At 41.4% G+C, this 21,469-nt stretch overlaps 1 protein-coding gene across 3 annotated transcripts in view; it reads right to left on the bottom strand.

Annotated features, from left to right (window-relative positions):
- Positions 1-21,469, bottom strand: part of AQP3 (aquaporin 3 (Gill blood group)) — an 89,234-nt gene that overhangs the window by 6,433 nt on the left and 61,332 nt on the right. For 2 of the 3 annotated variants that reach the window (XM_056542744.1, XM_056542736.1), the window contains 2 exons: positions 4,672-4,798; positions 3,620-3,757 (listed from right to left, as the gene is read on the bottom strand). In XM_056542744.1, the coding sequence (XP_056398719.1) occupies positions 3,620-3,757; positions 4,672-4,798 (265 nt within the window). Of the gene's footprint in view, positions 1-3,619; positions 3,758-4,671; positions 4,799-9,546; positions 9,626-21,469 lie in introns of those variants that run through there. The other variant, XM_056542753.1, reaches the window with a different exon arrangement.

The following is a 21,469-nucleotide window of genomic DNA, read 5'->3' as shown; positions in this document are numbered from 1 at the left end:
GTCATCAGGCTGTGTGTGGTACTGCAGCTCAGTGAATGGAGACAAGTTGTAATACCACACACGACCTAAGGACAGGTGTGGTGCTGTTTTTGGAAGAAAGCAGGTATGTTATTCATTTATTTATTTTAAAATCCTGGATAACCCTTTTTTTTTTCTAAAAAATTTATAAATTAATAATCATTGCTGTAAAATGCGCAGACAATTCGTACTTAAAGGGATACTCCACTGCTCAGCGTTTGGAACAAACTTCTGAACGCTGGAGTCGGCACCGGGAACTCGAGACGTCATAACCCAGCCCCCTCAATGCAAGTCTATGGGAGGGGACATGATTTGACTTCATGAGGGGGCGGGGCTATAAAATCACGAGCTCCCGGCACCGGCTCCAGCGTTCAGAACAGTTTGTTCCAAATGCTGAGCAGCGGAGTATCCCTTTAAAAATATGTTGATCCCAATCTATTGCAATGCTGGGACCCCAAGTAATCCGCTATGATCTGTGGGAAATACCTCACAGTAAGGCTGTGTTCATATGTCGGAATGTCCGCACTGAAAATCTCCGTGCAGACATTCTGGAGACTGCATGAGCTGGCATAATATCCTGGCACGAGGACTGTACGGGAATGCGCCGCCTCACAGACAGCAATGCATTTCATGCAGAGTCCGCAGAAAGAATGAACAGGTTTGTTCTTTCCGAAAACACGGAATTCGGAACTTCCACGCCAGAAATTGGAAATTCCGACGTGTGCACAGCACAGCAGAATTCTGCTGAATTCAACGGGACTCTGCTGCAGCGGAAACTGAGTGCAGAATTCCACAGGGAAATTCCGAGATGTGAACATAGCCTGGGTGTTCTGTTTTCCTGCAGTGCCACCACGAGGGGAAAATGGAGCATTACACAGTGTCCATTCATGTCAATGGGATGTCTGTGTAATGCAGGTCAGGACAGGTCCTCCGGAGTGTGAGACACTCTTTGTAACCAGTTTGTACTCTTACTGATTTTTTTACTAGATGTTAAAATTTTTTGTTGTACATTATAATAATAATAATAATAATAATAATGATAAGAAAAAACAACAATTATCATACATATTTTAATATTTATTTTATATTTATATTTTATTATTAATTATATTATTATTATTATTATTGTTGTTGTATTGATAATTATTATTATTACTAATATGTATTAATATTATTCTATATTCATTTCACAATGGCTGTCCAGGCATGCTGGTCTAGATCTGGTCTAGATACAGCAGTGTTGTGTTTGGAAGTGTTCCCCTGTATTTGTTCCCTGCTCCTTATTGTTTCCCACACATAATACAGACAATTTACAAAATGACACAATTAATAATACTGTATTGTTGCCATTTGTTTTCTAGCTCCTTGGTTGAGATCCAACCATTTACAAGAGCCTGGTGCTGGTGAAACCAGTTCTGTCAGGTCTATTACCCAACTAGGGTCCTCGACAAAGGATCAGCAGACATCAAACCGTGGCGTGAACGCTGCTCCCTGATAATTGTCGCTTCCTCCTAATAACTTTATTTTTTCGGTTCTCAACCATATATCCCTCATGGAGCGAGACTCTTGGGTGGAACCTGCTGTATTTGGCAGGAAAATTATAAGCTTAGAAGTGGGAAAACCTGAATAAGCCACTTACATTATATTTTCATATTTGGTATAGGAGCGGGGCGGAAACATGTTTACTGGGGTTTGTGCGCAGGAAACCATCTATGTAGCTTCATATTATTACCTAAGAAGATACCTTCTAGTGTTAGACACCCCCTCTACTGCTTGTAAAATATACTCAGAAAAGTAGTAATTCTGCAGCCTTGGATATAGTTATACTTTTACATTTTTGCCTTTTTTTTTAACCCCTTAAGGACTCAGCGTTTTTCCATTTTCATTTTTTCCTCATCACCTTCTAAAAATCATAACGCTTTAAATTTTGCACATAAAATAGCGTGCGGCACAATGATCTGTGCCGCACGCTATCAGCCCAGGGTCCCGGCTATCATTAGCAGCCGGGACCGACCCGGTATGATGCCATGATGCGTGGTCACGGCATGAATCCGTTTTAAATACCGGGTCCGAGTGCAGGGCATGCAGGCATGCCCTGTGTCCTTAAGATGTTAAACTTTTTATATTTAGGGTGCGTTCCCACAGGGCGTATATGCAGCGTATTTGACGCTGTGCAAGATTTGTGGCGGCAGCGGGAAATACGCTGCGTATTCCTCGCTCTCTATACACACAGGGCTTTCCGCCAGCAGCCCTATGTGTGCAGTGAGTTTTGGAGGCGGAGCCGCGTGTCACAGACACGCCGGCACACGGCCCCGCCTCCAAAACTCACTACACACATAGGGCTGCCGCCGGAAAGCCCTGTGTGTATAGTGAGCAAGGGATACGCAGCGTAAAATTTGCGCAGCGTCAAATACGCTGCGTATATGCCCTGTGGGAACGCACCCATAGCAAGTAAATGTAGTGAGAGACGCCGGCACAACCTTCCTTCTGACAAATACACTCAGGTGGAGAGTGGGTCAATAGGCAATACATACAGAGAAGTTTACTTCTGTGGCGTGGGGTGCTCTTTCAGAAATGCAGTTCGCAATGTCAAAATGGCGAATGAAAAAAGATGAAGACACTCACCTTAATTCAACATGCAGAAAGATAAAATCAGCAAGGTCGGGTTAGGACACCAACTGAAAGCAGTAGTAACAGCACTGTTTCATACCATCCGGTGTTTCTTCAATATAAAGAAACCCCGCGTGTGAAACAGTGCTGTTAGTTGGCGTCCTAACCCGACCTTGCTGCTTTTATCTTTCTGCATGTTGAATTAAGGTTTTCAAGCATCAGAAATGGTGAGTGTCTTCATCTTTTTTCATTCACCTTTTTTATATTTAGGTTTTATTTATTTTGTTATAAGGATTTTTGTTAACTTTATTTGAACGTATTCTATATTTTTTTTTTCATGTATTTCTTCACTTCAATTTTATGTTCAGATTACAGTTTTCTATCATTTTATTTTATAGTCATTTATTTTTGCTTTCATTTCTAGTTGTTTACACACATATATATATATATATATATATATATATATATATATATATATATTATTTTTTTTATTATCAATTTAAGTTACTCTTCTATTTTATTTTATTTCATGTATTTTCAGGCAAACATTATTTATACATTTTATATTGCATTGGCTTTTTTCATCTATAATATATTTTCTATATTAATTACTATTTATTATTATTATTATTATCATTATTATTATCATTGGTGGAAAGTGGAAAATTAACTTAACCTGAAATGTTTATTTTCTGGAGTCTGTAGACAGCATCATGAACAGTCAGCATCCGCAGACATGGAAGCCCCAGGAAATTGAAAGCTTCCACTTTCAGGAGCTGCATAGACTATTCCTTTATGCACTATTCCTCTTTCTAATTTGAGAAGATTTTTGTCTATATTGTCCATATTAGTCTTTAAATCAAAGCTTCTACATGATCTATGCCAGTGTTTTCCAAACAGTGTGCCTCCAGCTGTTGCAACCCTACAACTCCCAGCATGCCCGGACAGCCTCCAGCTTGTGTCCAAAATAATGTTCTGTATAGTAACTTACCATAGTACAAGCCATAAACAATGCCCGCTCCAAGGAACGCTCCTAGGGTCTGTGCCAGGGTGTAAATAGGGAACTTGATCCAAGGTTCTCTTGCCATGATACACAAGGCAAAAGTTACAGCTGGATTGAGATGGCCGCCTGTGGAGGACAATGAGCATTGTAAGAAGGTGACAATGGAAAGGAAGGAAAGTGTAAATAGAGGATCAATAGTGCTTCTTTGGACATCTGACACTTAGTCATCATGTTCACAAGTGCCAACCTGGGTCACTAACCTTTAAAATTCCCCTAGTATGTACCCAAGGATTTCTTTTTTTTTTTTTTTTTAAGAAACAGCGCCACTCTCATTTTCAGGTTGTGTGTGGTATTGCAGCTCAGTTCCATTGAAGCGAATAGAGCACAATTGTAATACCACATACAGCCTGAGGACAGGGGTGTTTTTTTTATTTTTTATTTTTTATTAATGAAGTCTGTTTTTCTATTCCTGGAGAAGGATAATTCTGATATAACTAAAACCTAATCAAAAATCCCCACATCATAACAATTTTTATAACTTCCTATAAACTTTGTGTTTCGGTTTACTATTTTCAAAATTTCTGCTTGCTGTCAGTGAATGGGAACAATTTATAGAGGCAAAAAAATATATCTATATACAGCTAAGAGTTTGATCAAATGTATCCAGTGAGCTAAATAGCCAGGACTCCATCCTGATAAGTGTTATCTGAACTGTAGCAAACTATAAGAACAGGAGAGGGATTTGCGCTGCTGAGGTGCCAAATACACACAGAAGTCTGCTAAGACTGATACAGTTGTAACAGACATTCTAGCAATGTGTTTCCCAAGCAGTGTGCATCCAGCTGTTGCAAAACTACAACTCCCAGCATGCCCGGATAGCCGTTGGCTATCCGGGCATGCTGGAACTTGTGGTTTTGCAACAGCTGGAGGCACAATACTTGGTTAACACTGTTGTAGGAAGACTAGATAGGATAAAATGTTGGGCCTCTGGATGTTTTTAGAAAGTATCAAAGATTATTACATTTACTGCTATATCTTACCTGAAACCTGTCCGGCAATGATGATACCCAGCATGACGGCAAATCCAAAAGCCAGATTGACAGTCAGGAAGAGACCATGGGAGCCTTTACTGAGGACCACCTGAGCCACAGAACCACAGCCAAACATCTGCAGAACAAAAAGAAACCGGACCATTATTACTATTATACCACAGAGGTGTACTCACTATTCTGCTGGTGAGGTCACTGTGTACATACATTACATTACTTATCCTGTACTGATCCTGAGTTATATCCTGTAATATACTCCAGACCTGTACTCACTATTCTGCTGGTGAGGTCACTGTGTACATACATTACATTACTTATCCTGTACTGATCCTGAGTTATATCCTGTATTATACTCCAGAGCTGTACTCACTATTCTGCTGGTGAGGTCACTGTGTACATACATTACATTACTTATCCTGTACTGATCCTGAGTTATATCCTTATTATACTCCAGAGCTGTACTCACTATTCTGCTGGTGGGGTCACTGTGTACATACATTACATTACTTACCCTGTACTGATCCTGAGTTATATCCTGTATTATACTCCAGAGCTGTACTCACTATTCTGCTGGTGAGGTCACTGTGTACATACATTACATTACTTATCCTGTACTGATCCTGAGTTATATCCTGTATTATACTCCAGAGCTGTACTCACTATTCTGCTGGTGAGGTCACTGTGTACATACATTACATTACTTATCCTGTACTGATCCTGAGTTATATCCTGTATTATACTCCAGAGCTGTACTCACTATTCTGCTGGTGAGGTCACCGTGTACATACATTACTTATCCTGTACTGATCCTGAGTTATATCCTGTATTATACTCCAGAGCTGTACTCACTATTCTGCTGGTGAGGTCACTGTGTACATACATTACATTACTTATCCTGTACTGATCCTGAGTTATATCCTGTATTATACTCCAGATCTGCAGCAGAAAATCTGCACGTGTGAACGCACACCTATTCTTATTTTATTAACTAAATGTTGGATATTTTTACAGAGAATTGAGCTCCATTCACACAGGAAGTCACAGGGTTTTGATACCGATTTTATCCAAGTCACAGGGTTTTGATACCGATTTTATCTGCTCATGATACTGTCACATTATGAGAATATGAGACTTCCTGAATGTGAGATCAACTCCTTTATAAGCCGCTATTCACATCAAATTTGATGTATACACTGAACATATCCATAGACTCCTATGGACCAGGCTACTCCAATAGAGCAGTGTTTTTTCCAACTAGGGTGCCTCCAGCTGTTGCAGAACTACAACTCCCAGCATGCCCGGACAGCCGAAGGCTGTCCGGGCATGCTGGAAGTTGTAGTTTTGCAACAGCTGGAGGCACCCTGGTTGGGAAACACAAGATATATAATGGTACATTTGCCAACTGATCAGTGGTGGTGAAAACCACCATCATCAGAGCGGACTTATCGCTGCTTAGCAGACATGGCGCGCCGCCAGAGGTCTGAGAAGATGAAGTGCTTGCAGTAAACACAAATTAGTCTTGTGAAGCGCTTTGTATTAATTGATTTATTAGTACCTTTACGCCGTATTTACAATCAAATAAATTGTTGTGTTTGTAAAATCCATCACAATAAAGGGATCATCATCAGTGAGTGTGTCATATACTGCCTGCTATAAAATCTACAGCTCCAGCTTAACGCCACCCCATAAAACTACCAGACGTATCCTGTGGACATGACACTGCAGTATGAAAGGGGAGAGGTTGCCGCGTATTACACAACTACGGTAAGTTTGGAAATACATTATAGCAAAGTGATTGCAAAAGATTTATTTTGTGTGAAAGAATTTTTTTTTTTTAAATGACTAATTATAAACTACAATATTGCACTTACTTATATTCTTGTACATAGGAGCAGTATTATAGTAGTTATATTCTTGTATATAGGATCAGTATTATAGTAGTTATATTCTTGTATATAGGAGGCAGTATTATAGTAGTTATATTATTGTATATAGGGGCAGTATTATAGTAGTTATATTCTTGTATATAGGAGGCAGTATTATAGTACTTATATTCTTGTACATAGGAGCAGTATTATAGTAGTTATATTCTTGTATATAGGATCAGTATTATAGTAGTTATATTCTTGTATATAGGAGGCAGTATTATAGTAGTTATATTCTTGTACATAGGAGCAGTATTATAGTAGTTATATTCTTGTATATAGGAGGCAGTATTATAGTAGTTATATTCTTGTATATAGGATCAGTATTATAGTAGTTATATTCTTGTATATAGGGGGCAGTATTATAGTAGTTATATTCTTGTATATAGGAGGCAGTATTATAGTTGTTATTTTCTTGTACATAGGAGGCAGTATTATAGTAGTTATATTCTTGTATATAGGAGCAGTATTATAGTAGTTATATTTTTGTATATAGAGGCAGTATTATAGTAGTTATATTCTTGTACATAGGAGGCAGTATTATAGTAGTTATAGTCTTGTACATAGGAGGCAGTATTATATTAGTTATATTCTTGTACATAGGAGCAGTATTATAGTAGTTATATTCTTGTACATTGGAGGCAGTATTATAGTAGTTATAGTCTTGTACATAGGAGCAGTATTATAGTAGTTATATTCTTGTATATAGGGGCAGTATTATAGTAGTTATATTCTTGTACATAGGAGCAGTATTATAGTAGATATATTCTTGTACATAGTAGGCAGTATTATAGTAGTTATATTTTTGTATATAGGAGCAGTATTATAGTAGTTATATTCTTGTATATAGGAGCAGTATTATAGTAGTTATATTCTTGTATATAGGAGCAGTATTATAGTAGTTATTTCTGTATATAGGAGACAGTATTATAGTAGTTATATTCTTGTATATAGGAGCAGTATTATAGTAGTTATATTCTTGTACATAGTAGGCAATATTATAGTAGTTATATTCTTGTACATAGTAGGCAGTATTACATCATATAATAGTATATTTTGTGACTCTTGTCCTCTTTTCTCAGGGCAGTAAAAACATCACCAATCGTTCTTTCCACTTACAGTCTTGGTACTTGGGAGTAATGTTTATGTCACTTAAACACACTTCGCAGTCAATAAACCCCATTGTGCCCTAATGTGTAGTCTATGGAAATCAACAGACCTCCTTCTACTGAGCAAACAAGTGAAGAAACTGTACAGACATAGGAGATGTTGTAGCCTCTCAGCTGAGGAACTTTGGGATACATTAACCCTTAATGTATTTTTTTTTATTTTATTTTTTTTCATGTGGGTGAAGTATTTGTTCTTAGTGAAGAATTATCGGGTTGGCAGCCAGCTGGCAATATCTGCTTGTGGATCCTGTTTTTGTTTGCAGAGTGTGAGGATCCTGTTGGGCATACATCCATATGAAAGCTTAGACTGTATTGTATAGGTTGGTGACTTTTACCGGAGTGACGTGGCGCCACACATAGAGTCAACATAGACTTTACAATCTATTTTGACAGAAAAACATAAAGGGGTACTCCGGTAGAAAACTTTTTTTTTTTTAAATGAACTTTTGCCAGAAAGTTAAAAAGATTTGTAAATTACTTTTATTTAAAAAAAAATATATGAATCCTTTCAGTACTTTTTAGCAGCTGTATACTACAGAGGAGATTCTTACATTTTTTAATTTCTTTGAATTTTGAATTTCTCTGCTGACACCTCTGTCCGTGTCAGGAACTGTCCGGAGCAGGATAGGTTTGCTATAGGGATTTTCTCCTGCTCTGGACAGTTCCTGATACGGGCATCAGGTGTCAGCAGAGAGCACTGTGGACAACACAAAAAAGCAATTAAAAAAATAAAGATTTTCCTCTGTAGCTGCTAAAAAGCTGCTAAAAAGCTGCTAAAAAGCTGCTAAAAAGTACTGAAAGGATTAAGATTTTTTTTAATAGAAGTAATTTACAAATCTGTTTAACTTTCTGGCACCAGTTCATTTAAAAAAAAATTTTTTATTCCACCGGAGTACCCCTTTAACAAAACCAGCTAGAGAAGATCCATATGTGTCACTATAGATCAGTGTTTCCCATCCAGAGAGCCTCCGGTTGTTGCAAAACTACAACTCCCAGCATGCCCGGACAGCCTACGGCTGTCCGGGCATGCTGGGAGTTGTATTTTTGCAACAGCTGGAGGCCCCCTGGTTGGGAAACACTGATCTATAGATATTCCTCTCGGATGGGGAAGAAAGGGATAGCAACTGGTTCAAACTCCTCCTCTTCCCAAACCTTGTAGGAGATAAGGCATGGCCTGAAGTTCTGTCATCCCTCTACCTTCCTAAGGGTGCGTTCACACGCTCTCTGTTTTTGCGGGTTTTCCGCAGCGTATTAGAAAGGGGCGGGCTCTTCTCGGCTGTCCATAGCAGATTGTCCGCGGCAGAATTTACGCTGCGGAAAATCCGCTGCAAGCCCCATTGAAGTCAGTAGGGACTGCGGCGGATTTTCCGCAGCGTAAATTCCGCCGCGGACAATCTGCTATGGACAGCCGAGAAGAGCCCGCCCCTTTCAAATACGCTGCGGAAAACCCGCAAAAACAGAGAGAGTGTGAACGCACCCTAAATGTGCTTAGTCCTTCCCTCTGTATGGGCTACTTCTGTGGAAAGTATATTTTTGTGAATATATTTTGTGAACAATATTGGTTATGGAGAATATATTTATTTTTTCACTTTATAAAAGGGTTAACGAGGTGAATCAGGGCATTTTTGTTTTAATAAAGGTGAACCTGGTGTGTGAGTCTTTTTTTCGTACTTATGTTTAGCTTAGTAGCAGAGGCGTCCGTTACTATTCCAGGGCTTAGCATTAGCCCATTAAACAGCTGACCCCCCCCCCCTTATTACCCCTGTACCCACCAGCACCGGAGGTATGGGGAAGATATGCGTGCCACCAGGCCTGGGGCTTCAAATAAATTACACCCTGTGGGGGAGTTTATCAAAACCTGTCCAGAGGCCTGTGAAAAGTGAAAGTAGCGATCTGATTGGTTGCTATGGGCAACTCAGCAACTTTCCCTCTGGACAGGTTTTGATAAATCTCCCCATGGGATTCTAAGGTAGCAGGTTGGCATTATGTAGGCTGGTAACGGATAAAATAAATGACCCCTGCCACCCTGATAACGCCAGGCTGCCACTGTTTGGTTTCGCACTTGGCTGGTGTTGGAAAATAGGGAGGACCCTTCTTATTTTATTTTATTTTTATTTCTTTATGGGGCTCTGGAATGACATCATAGGTTCAGTCATAGGTTCAGTTATTATAGGTTGAGTCATTACACTGAAGCCATTAGTCAATTTGAAGGTCGACACATTAGCTGGGGGACATTATGCCTCCTTGATGTCTCAGGACTCATACCCTTCGTATGGGGTGAAGGAACCTGAGCCGAGGAACGTGAAGTAACCATCCCATGTATGCCAGGCACTCAGCTATATTTAACCTCAGGTTAACAGGATAAAGGGCAATAACTCCAGGAGTATCTGTACACTGTTCTACTGGAGGGAAAACTTGAAAGTGAAAAGTTAGTCAATAGATAGATATGAAATAGATAGATGATAGATAGATAGATAGATATGAAATAGATGATAGATAGATAGATAGATAGATAGATGGATAGATAGATATGAGATAGATAGATGATAGATACAGTCCTGTAGGGGAACGGCACTCCCATGTGGATTACGGGTGCAAGCTGGTCCAACCCGGGCAGGGTCCCCAAATATAAATGAAAAAATGCAGCAGCACTCTGTTGTGGATGAAAAAAGTGGAGTTAGGCTTTATTCATCAGGTGCAGTACACAACGTTTCGACCGTCTCTTGTGACTTGACAAAGACCGTGAGAGACGGTCGAAACGTCACTACTGCACCTGATGAATTAATCCTAACTCCACTTTTTTCATCCACAACGGAGTGCTGCTGCATTTTTTCGTTTAGATAGATAGACAGATAATAGATAGATAGATATCTAGCAGGTGGAGCAGCACTCAAGCTCCAGTAGGTGGGTGCAGGCTGTGGTTAGGCTCTGGTCCCAAGCCCCTCTGGATACAGCAAAAACAAAAATGCAGCAGCACTCCAAAGTAGTGATGAGTGGTGGCTTTATCACCATAAAATGTACAACGACGTTTCGGCCACCTCACGTGGCTATCATCGAGGCTTGAAACATCGTTGTACATTTTTTGGTGATAATAAAGCCACCACTCATCACTACTTTGGAGTGCTGCTGCATTTTCGGTTTTGCTATACATAGATAGATAGATATGAGATAGATAGATACATAGATAGATATGAGATAAATAGATAGATATGCAATAGATAGATAGATAGATAGAAAATTGACATTGCACAAGGTGAGATATTGGTAATAATTTCCAGAGTAAAATCATCTTGCCTTGGACAGTGTTCTGCAACCTGTGGCTCTCTAGCTTTTGCAAAACAACAACTCCCAGCATACCTGGCATACTGGGAATTGTAGTTTTGATGGAGATCCCTATGTTGGAGATCACTGTCCTAAGAGGCACTACATCTTGGAGGGAATACCCCTTAGGATGGGTAGCTGTGCCTCTATCCACCTAATTGTATAGCCATCCCAACAATCTACCTGGTCTCCACCATTCATACTGACCACAGCCAATAACAATTACCAGTGATGAATCAGAGACGGACGTAATGGGTTTTGCCCAATTCTCCTGGCGGATTAGAGGAGCTGGTATGTGGCACAGATATCTCTCCTGAACCTCCAGCTATTTACCTGTAATGTGTGCACAGAGATTAATAGATTAACTAGATTGGCTTCCTGCCCGGCCAGAAACCACTGGAATGCATTAACCCTTTCCTTGCAATGCAAAACGCCGGTAGGTGACACGTGAGCGGCACAGAATGTGGATTCGGTGGCCTGGCTGGGGCGTGTAAGTCAAAACGGCTGTGAAACTCTGCTTTACATTAAGTTTGTTGCACTCACCGCTCTCACATCCAACTTTCCCAAAATACTGAACGGCAAATCAGCATAGGCGTAACTTGTAGATTCTGGGCCCTGATGCAAAATCTGCAACTGGACCTCATGTGCCTATTAAAATACTGGTCTCTTATGGGGCATATGTGCTTTGGGGCCTCCTTAGGCACAAGGGCCCCAGTGCAACTGCTGCGCCCCTATAGCTACGCCCCTGGGTACAGTACAGTGTGCAGCTTCCATTTAGGACTCTGGGAAAGCTGAATTGTGACCACAGACCACACCACTTTGTCAGACCAGGAGGAGTCCTCGGGATTTGGAGACTCTATTGGTGAATACTCTTTATTTTCGGATTCCTTCAGATCCAGGTGCGGTGTCTTATGCATTATAGATGGGGTCAATCTCCTGCAGATCCTGGCGCCTTCTCCCGTCAGTACAGGAAGAGACTTTGGACTTCATTGGACCCTCCACAATGTCAACAGAGACTTCCTGCTGTCTCTATGGCACAGTTGGCCCCAGTGTTGGCCCTGGACGTATCAGGCTCGCTTTTCATCATGGCAGAGGGTGAGAGTTATCTCCTGCAAAACGTATTAATTCCGCACCTCGAGAGTGAGGAGCTGTCTGCAGCCCTGAATTAATAAATCCTCTTGTTAATACATGATGGGTTATAAGCAGCTGGCACCTGGCACCTACTTTACATGGCAGACTGTGATTTATTTCACCCCAGAAAACATACATATTCAAAATGCCCCACATTGAATATTGACATGGGAAAATACTGGTAGCTGACTGATCCTGGCAGTAGAGGAACAGCGTGCTTATTACTATAGATGCAGCAGAGCTGAGCATGTCATTCTGCACAATGTAGGTAATAGCACAGTATTTGTAGTAATTAGTGATTCTTCAGGGCAGTGTTTCCCAACCACGGTGCCTCCAGTGGTTGCAAAACTACAACTCCCAGCATGCCCGGACAGCCTTTGGCTGTCCGGGAATGCTGGGAGTTGTAGCTTTGCAACCACTGGAGGCACCCTGGTTGGCAGACACTGACCTGAACAATTATTAATGTAAGCCAAAGGCTGTCCAGGACATGCTGGGAGTTGTAGTTTTGCAACAGCTGTAGGTGTCCTGGTTGGGAAACACTGATTTACAGCTTGGCACAATGCATCCATTATATTCCACCAACTAAATTCCTGTATTATGCCAGAGTAGCAGGGCGCTTTCAGATTCTGCTGTCGAGTAGCCTTAAAAAGTCTAACGTAAAAAATGCAGATTTCAACTTATGCCTCTAGTGGCCATAATAGGTACTGCAGCAACCATTGGCAAGCCCCTATATTTATTAAGGCTCGCCATTCACACATGGGCACCACATACAAGATCCTTGCACATGTTGCCCTTGGTTGGATTTGAAACCCAGAACCCCAACGCTGCCCATGCAACTTCTTTTATCCAGGATTAGAAAAACAAAGCTGATTTCTTCCGTCCCCATTTTTAGGTTTTGGTACGGCATTGTCGCTCAGTTCCATTGAAGTGAATGAAGCCAAGTTGCAATACCGCACACAACCTGAGGAAAGGGGTGGCGCTGTTTTTGGGAAAAAAAATAATTACCTTTTAGTTTTTTTGTATAACAGAAAATATTTGTCACTCGCTATTTCACCACCTTCCCTCCCTCCCTTGTATAAAGGGGCTCCACCCATGACCCTATATTCCCATTGTGCAACGGATTGCCCCCACCTTACCAATGCAAAATCTACGTCCCCCACCCTATCCTCTCATTGCACAACGCACCACAGATTTGTGCACCATCATGCTGGAGTTTGCAAACACTTTGCGCTGTCACCTTGTCATCACTACCCTCAACACTTCATGACCATCACTCCCCCCATTGCTTGTTCTTTTTCCCAGTCGACAAATTTTACTACCGCAAACATTTAAAGGCGGCATCTGGATAAAAAATAAAATAAAAAAAGTTTACGGTGCAGATGGTGACATTCAAATAAGCGTAGGACTAATAAAAACAGCGATAAAAGTTGTTACATTAAACTGTCCGAATATGTCCCAGGGAGGAGGAAGAAAATTCCCCCCTGAACTAAGCAAAAAAAAAAAGTCCCCAGGAAATAAAAGTTCCTGAGTCATCATGAGACATCTTCTTAAAAAATTTCATTTTTCAAATTGTTTATTATATATGTGACTGGGAAAGCTGGGTGGAAGGCAGCAGGGCTAAAAAGGCAGCTAAGCATGCGGATTCAAAACTACAATAATGGGGGTTAATGGGGGTTGTCGTTTGGCAAACAGTGGGAGAGACAAAGTTTGGAAAATGCTGCTCTAAGGGTACGTTCACATGTGCAGATTTTTTAGCGGGTTTTCCACTGCATATTTGAAAGTGGGCGGGCTCTTCTCGGCTGTCCGCAGCAGATTTTCCGCAGCGGAATTTACTGACTTCAATGGGGCTTGCGGCAGATTTTCCGCAGTGTACATTCCGCCGTGGAAAATCGGCTGCGGACAGCCGAGAAGAGCCTGAGCCCGCCCACTTTCAAACCCGCTAAAAAATCTGCGCATGTGAACGTACCCTAATACAATGTTTCCCCAGCAGGGTGTCTCTATCTGTTTCAAAACTACAACTCCCAGCATGCCCAGACAGCCAAAGGCTGTCTGGGTATGCTGGGAGTTGTAGTTTTGCAACAAATGGAGAGGCAAGTCAGGGAACACTGTCCACTATCCTGCAAGAGCTGGAGAGCAACAGGTTGCAAATAGTGCTGTAGGCATTGCTTTTCAGGATTCTGGAAAGCAGTGTGAGCTGTATTTGTATTGACTCCAGTATTTAACAACTTATCCCCTATCCACAAGATAGGGGATAAGAGTCTGATCACTGGGGGGTGAGGGGGGGGGGGGGCGACCTCTAGGACCCCTTGCAATCTCAAGAATGGGACCCTGAATCTCTCCATGCAGTGGGGAGATCCAGGGCCCCATTTTGTAGAATACAGGGGGATCCCAGAGGTCGATAGGGGATAAGGGATGAGTTGTTAAACACTGGAGTACCCCTTTAAGGTGTACCGTACATGACACATTATTTTCCAGCTTAACAAAATACACTACTTTATCTGGCTGAATACTGCCAAGTAACACTGCCTGTCCGACCGGAGAGCAGATGATAGGGAATAGGTGGAACATTCTGCACTTGATATGCAGAAAGCAAAGAATAGTGGTACTTTCCCTCTGAAAGGTAAAACCAGGATTAGAAAAACAGTCGATTTTGTAATATAAAAAAAAAAAGAAAAAAAAGCAGCGCCACCCTAGACATCAGGTGGTGAGAGGTATTGCAGCTCAGTTCCGTTGAGGTGAATGGAGCCAAGTTGTATTGCCAAACACAACCTGAGTACAGTTGTGTCACCGCATCTTGCATCAACATAGGAACAATTTCAGCTCAATTTTTACGATTGAGCTACAAGGAGACATTTTTTACCAAAAAAAAAAATATATATAACATTTAAAAATCAATCGAAGCCAAGAATGTAACATGTGTAATAAAAAAGGCTGAGCACATTCTTCTCACTGTTACAATGTTTGTCGTCCAGTATTGGGCAATAGAAGAAAATCAGCAATGTGGAATAATCCATCAGATCCAGAAAAGAGGGGGGACACACCTTCACTTTATAAAGTTAGGTCCCTAGACAAAACATGGAATATTCACGTATATCACATTCACCTGACATGTATATATATATATATATATATATATATATATATCGTTACAATGTGTCAGTGCAGATAACAGCTGGACTCCTACTGCCTATGCTAAAACATTGTAACAAAACCGCAGCAAAGCAATGACTTGTTTTTCAGCCTTTGAATGCAAACGGGGATTCCTTTTGTATTGCTCTTGCAGTGTTCCACAAACCTGTGACTCCCTCCAGTTGTTGAAAACTACAACTCCCATCATGCCCTGACAGTCATAGGTTGGAGAACACTGCTTCACAGTATACTTATTGCAGTGAAAGTCTTTCCTATTGTTCTCTGTCTGGACAGGGAGGAAGCAGAGGTGTTTACTTTGGCGCAGGTATGGACCCTGAAAGTGCTTCTCAGGTCAGGTTCACTCTGCGGAATCTCTGGGCAGAAAGTTTCCGCCCGGAGATTCCGAGTGTGGCCAGCGCCGACTGAATCAGTCGGCGCTAGGACCGTGCGGACACTGCAGTCTCCAATAGACTGCAATGTGTTCTGCAAGTATTTCCGCCTGAAGAATGAGCAACGCCATTCTTCATGCGGAAATTTCCAAGCAGATTTTCTCTTCACAAATTCACTACACTATACATTTTAGTAAGCGGAAAATCCGTAGTGTGAACCTAGCCTTAAAGGGCACAAGAATTTAAAGAAACCTGTTCTTCATATGCCATGTCCCAAAAAAAAAATAATAACTTGGCTTGGATTAACCCATTCATCACTGGCAATGCTGCAACTGTGTAATCTATTCATTGCATCACCTACTTTAACCTGTCGTTATTTTAGTTCTCTATAAACACCCTTGAGCCACAATGGTCCACATACACTTCACTTGCAGGAAAGTTAGTGTAGCATGTGGTTCTAAGTTTAGTGCAGGGAAACCTGTGCTGCATGTTATACTGTTGTGTCATGTACGCTAATTGTATTAATTGATTGTGAACAGCTTCCTAGCCTGCACTGCATCACAGTATATTTTATGTATGTTTAGGATGATTGATTGCTAATAAAAAAAATAAAAATAAAAAATGCACACACGCACACACTCTTGATTTGCAGGAATGTTAGTGTAGCATGTGGTATGATGTATAATGTATGTGCGCCTGTGCTGTATGTTGTACTGTTGCGTTTTGTACGCAATACATCGTATGTATGTTTACAACAATTTATTGCTAATACATTTCAATCAACAAAAAAACTGAAACATATGCATAATTTGCAGGAATGTTAGTGTAGCACGTGATACAATGTATAACATATGGACACCTGCGCTTTATGTAGTACTGTCACGCTATGTGTTGTAATTGCATTCTGTGCGCAACTTTCTAGCCTGCGCTGCATTGCTGTATGTTGTATGACTATTTATAAAGAATAATTGCTAATAAAGTTATTCAATCAACAGAGAACCATATGCTTGATTTGCAGGAATGTTAGTGTAGTATGGGGTACAATGTATAACATATGCACGCTATGTGCTGTAATTGTATTCTGTGTGCAGCTTTCTAGCCTGCGCTGCGTTGCTGAACATTGTATGTCTATTTATAAAGATTAAAGGACATCTGCAGCCTAAATACACTTATACACCCTACAGCCTAAATACACCTACAGCTGGGATGCCCCGAGATCTTCAGCACGGGGCCACGGCTCGCATGACGCTGCGGCCAACACGCCTCCCCCATGTAGTTTAATGGGAGAGGCGGGGATGCAGCGTTCATGCCTCCCCGCCTCTCCTATAGAGCTGTAGTGAGGTTGATGCTACGTGTATTAGCCGTACCACAGCGTGGCAATGCCGAGGACCCATTCGGGAGATCGCGGGGGGTCCCATTGGTCGGACCCCCTGCGATCAAACAATTATCCTCTATCCTGTGGATAGCGGATAAGTGTATTTAGGCTGTAGGTGTCTTTTAATTGCTAGTAAAGTTATTCAATCAACAGAGAACCATATGCTTGATTTACAGGAATGTTAGTGTAGCACGTGGTGCACTGTTTATGAGGATTCATTGCTAATAAAGCTCTTTTCAATCAAAAAGACAAACCGTCCCTGGATTTGGGTTATTAGGATACATTTCAGTAGTATTTACCATTTACATTGTTTATCACTTTACATTTCTTTAGGCAGACCTTGTACCTCAAGCCCTAAAGCAGGGCCATAAAACATTGGCACTGCCCTAATGCCTGAATAGTCAGTCAGCCCCTGAATAAGAATGTTATAAGCAACTTAACTGCAGCCTTAAGATGTTTTGGGCCCTTTAATATCTATAAGAAATCTTGGGCTGGTCCTGTAAGTGATGAACCTCTGAGTCACCACCAGTCATTAGTAGTCGCTGGCATATATAACCTCAGATAAACTTTTCCTACACACTGGTATCTAGAACGCCACAGCAGGTGGTGCCCAGCGATGCTTTATCAGATTAGTACAGCAGGGATGGATGTGCTGGCAGCATATCAATATCAAATATATGTAGTTTATAAAACATATTTGCGTTTAAAGAGAGTGTCCTATATAAGTAAACCAAATAGTCAGTTGGATCCCCCCTCAGATCCTGAGAATGATTCTGACCAGTCATGGTAAAGCATAGCCATTCACTAGTGAAATAAATGTCCATAAATAAATTTTCCCCAAACAGGGTGCCTCCAGCTGTTGCAAAACTACAACCCCCAGCATACCCAGACAGCCTTTGGCTTACATTTGCGTTTGCTCAGGGCACTGTTTTCCAACCAGGGTGCCTTCAGCTGTTGCAAAACTACAACTCCCAGCATGCCAGGACAGCCTTTGGCTGTCCAGGCATGCTGGTAGTTGTAGTTTTGCAACAGCTGTAGGCGCACCAGTTGGGAAACACTGGTATAAATCCTATTCATTTCAATAGAGAGTGTACAAGAATTTCAATCTGGATTGAAGCAGTGCTAAAACAGAGCTAATTTCTTCTTAAAAATAGCGCCACCCTCTCTCCTCAGGTTGTGTGCAGTATTACACCTCGGCTCCATTCACTTTAATAGAACTGAGCTGTAATACCACACACAACCTGAATACAGTGGTGGTGCTGTTTCTGGAAGAAATTGTCTGTTTTCTTCTCTCCCTTTGATTCTAGAGAACGGTGGCATTTCCTAAGGCTAAGTCTACTGTAGAAATAAAATAGTAAACGGTAAAATAAAAGATTCATTAAAATAAAAAATAAAAAAAATCTGAAATGCGATCCCATAAAATATTGTGTGGCAGAATAACACGGAGTGAATAACAATGAATATTCCCTGTGGAGTGATACACACTATCCATTCCATCTCCCCATCATTGTGTGATACTTTGTGTTATTTTTGTAGCTATTTGTTTATACAGCAGCAGTGACAAGGTCCAGCCGGGGATGTGAATGGCGCACGTGTCTGGAGACATGGGGGTTTCTGGAGGAACACTGTAGACTTCTGTTTCCCCCCGGGGTTCCTATTTAAAACACTGACTTTATCCCCATCAGGGAGAGCTCTGTGCTATTGATACAGTAGACTGAGCTACAAGAATGCAGCAGCCTGTGCCGGAACATATGGCCTATAGAGTCCAGGTCTGGACTGCGCTGCAGAATGTACACTATTTGACAGCTGGGTATAACAGACTCCTTCATATTCCTATACTGTATCACATACAAGATGTAGCACTCCCATCATCCATACTTTACACAATGTATCACTTCCATCATCCCTGTCCAAAGGAGATGAAGTCTAGTATCCGTACTATACACAATGTATCACTCCCATCATCCCTGTCCAAAGGAGCTTGAAGTCTAGTATCCGTACTATACACAATGTATCACTCCCATCATCCCTGTCCCCAGGAGCTTGCAGTCTAGCATCCATAGTATATACCATGTATCACTCTCATCATCCCTATCCCAGGAGCTCACAGCCCTAACACTTATACCATATATTGTGCATTAATATGAAACATAGAAACATACAACATATCGGCACATAAAAACCATTTGGTCTGCCCAATATACTGAATACTATGAATAATCCCTGATGCTATCTTATTTGGAGGATACATACACTGCTCAAAGAAATAAGGGGACACTTAAACAACACAATGTAACTCCAAATCAATGACACTTCTGTGAAATCACACTGTCCACTCAGGAAGAAACACTGATTGACAATCAATTTCACATGCTGTTGTGCAAATGGAACAGACAACAGGTGGAAATTATAGGTAATTAGCAAGACACCCCCAATAAAGGAGTTGCTCTGTAGTGGGTGACCACAGACCACTTCTCAGTTCCTATGCTTCCTGGCTGATGGCACATCAATGCGAGCTGTGGCAAGAAGGTTTGCTGTGTCTGTCAGCGTAGTGTCCAGAGCATGGAGGCGCTACCAGTAGACAGTCCAGTTCATCTGGAGACGTGGAGGAGGCCGTTGGAGGGCAACAACCCAGCAGCAGGACCGCTACCTCCGCCTTTGTTAAAGGAGGAGTAGGAGGAGCACTGCCAGAGCCCTGCAAAATGACCTACAGCAGGCCACAAATGTGCATGTGTCCACTCAAATGGTCAGAAACAGACTCCATGAGGGTGGTATGAGGGCGTCCACTGGTGGGTGTTGTGCTTACAGCCCAACACTGTGCCGGATGTTTGGCATTTGCCAAAGAACACCAGATTGGCAAATTCACCACTGGCGCTCTGTGCTCTTCACAGATGAAAGCAGGTTCACACTGAGCACATGACAGACAGATGTGACACCATGGAGATCGTTCTGGTGCCTGCAACATCCTCCAGCATGACCGGTTTGGCGGTGGGTCAGTAATGGTGTGGGGTGGCATTTCTTTGGAGGGCAGCACAGCCCTTCATGTGCTTGCCAGAGGTATCCTGACTGCCATTAGGTACCGAGATGAGATCCTCAGACCCCTTGTGAGACCATATGCTGGTGTGGTTGGCCCTGGGTTCCTAATGCAAGACAATGCTAGAACTCATTTGACTGGAGTGTGTCAGCAGTTCCTGCTAGAGGAAGGCATTGATGCTATGGACTGGCCCACCCGTTCTCCAGACCTGAATCTGATTGAGCACATCTGGGACATCATGTCTCGCTCCATCCACCAACGCCACGTTGCACCACAGACTGTCCAGGAGTTGGTGGATGCTTTAGTCCAGGTCTGGGAGGACATCCCTCAGGAGACCATCCTCCACCTCATCAGGAGCATGCCCAGGCATTGTAGGGAGGTCATACGGGCACGTGGAGGCCACACACACTATTGAGCCTCATTTTTACTTGTTTTAAGGACATTACATCAAAGTTGGATCAGCCTGTATTGTGGTTTTCCACTTTGATTTTGAGTGTGACTCCATATCCAGACCTCCATGGGTTGATAAATTTGATTTCCATTAATAATTTTTGAGTGATTTTGTTGTCAGCACATTCAACTATGTAAAGACCAATGTATTTCATACGATTAGTTCATTCATTCAGATCTAGGATGTGTTATCTTAGTGTTCCCTTTCTTTTTTGAGCAGTGTATTATGGGAGATAAGCAGCTGCCAGACATCTCTGACACCACTTATCCCTCATCCAGACCAGATTTTCTGCAACAGGATTTTAGTTCCACACTATATGATGTATAATGACCACCCCTCTAAAAGACCATCATCATATCTATCTATCTATCTATCTATCCAAGCTTCTATGCATGTATGTTCCAACCCAAAAAAGAAGAGGATGATTTTGGAGACACAATTATATAACGACATTTAATACTAGTATTAGGGCTTGGTTCACACCTCACTTTTGTCTCTGTCTCACTGTGCACATTACAGTACGATTAATTCAGCTCTATACAAAAACCTGGTCAACTACGTTATTATGTATGGGGAAAAGAACGTATAAGTTTTAATCCATTTTTCTTTTTAATGTAAGTCAATGGGAAACTAATTTTGCCATGTGGCATGCAGCAGAATCTGTTTTAGCATTCATTAAATGTATACGTTTTTTTCCTTTTTGTGAGTTAGAAAACATATTTGTTACACAGAAACATAAGAAGACATAGAAAACCTAATAGTAACTGCATAAAATGTATTAATTATTATTATTATAGACAAGACAATAATATATGGAAAATAATAATGTGTAACATCATGATAGTAAAAATAAAAACATGATGTT

The sequence above is a fragment of the Hyla sarda genome, chromosome 1, assembly GCF_029499605.1.
Source record: "Hyla sarda isolate aHylSar1 chromosome 1, aHylSar1.hap1, whole genome shotgun sequence".
NCBI classification, from domain to species: Eukaryota; Metazoa; Chordata; class Amphibia; order Anura; family Hylidae; genus Hyla; species Hyla sarda.
The sequence above is the reverse complement of the archived record's forward strand: the minus strand, read 5'-3'. Positions and strand labels throughout refer to the sequence as shown.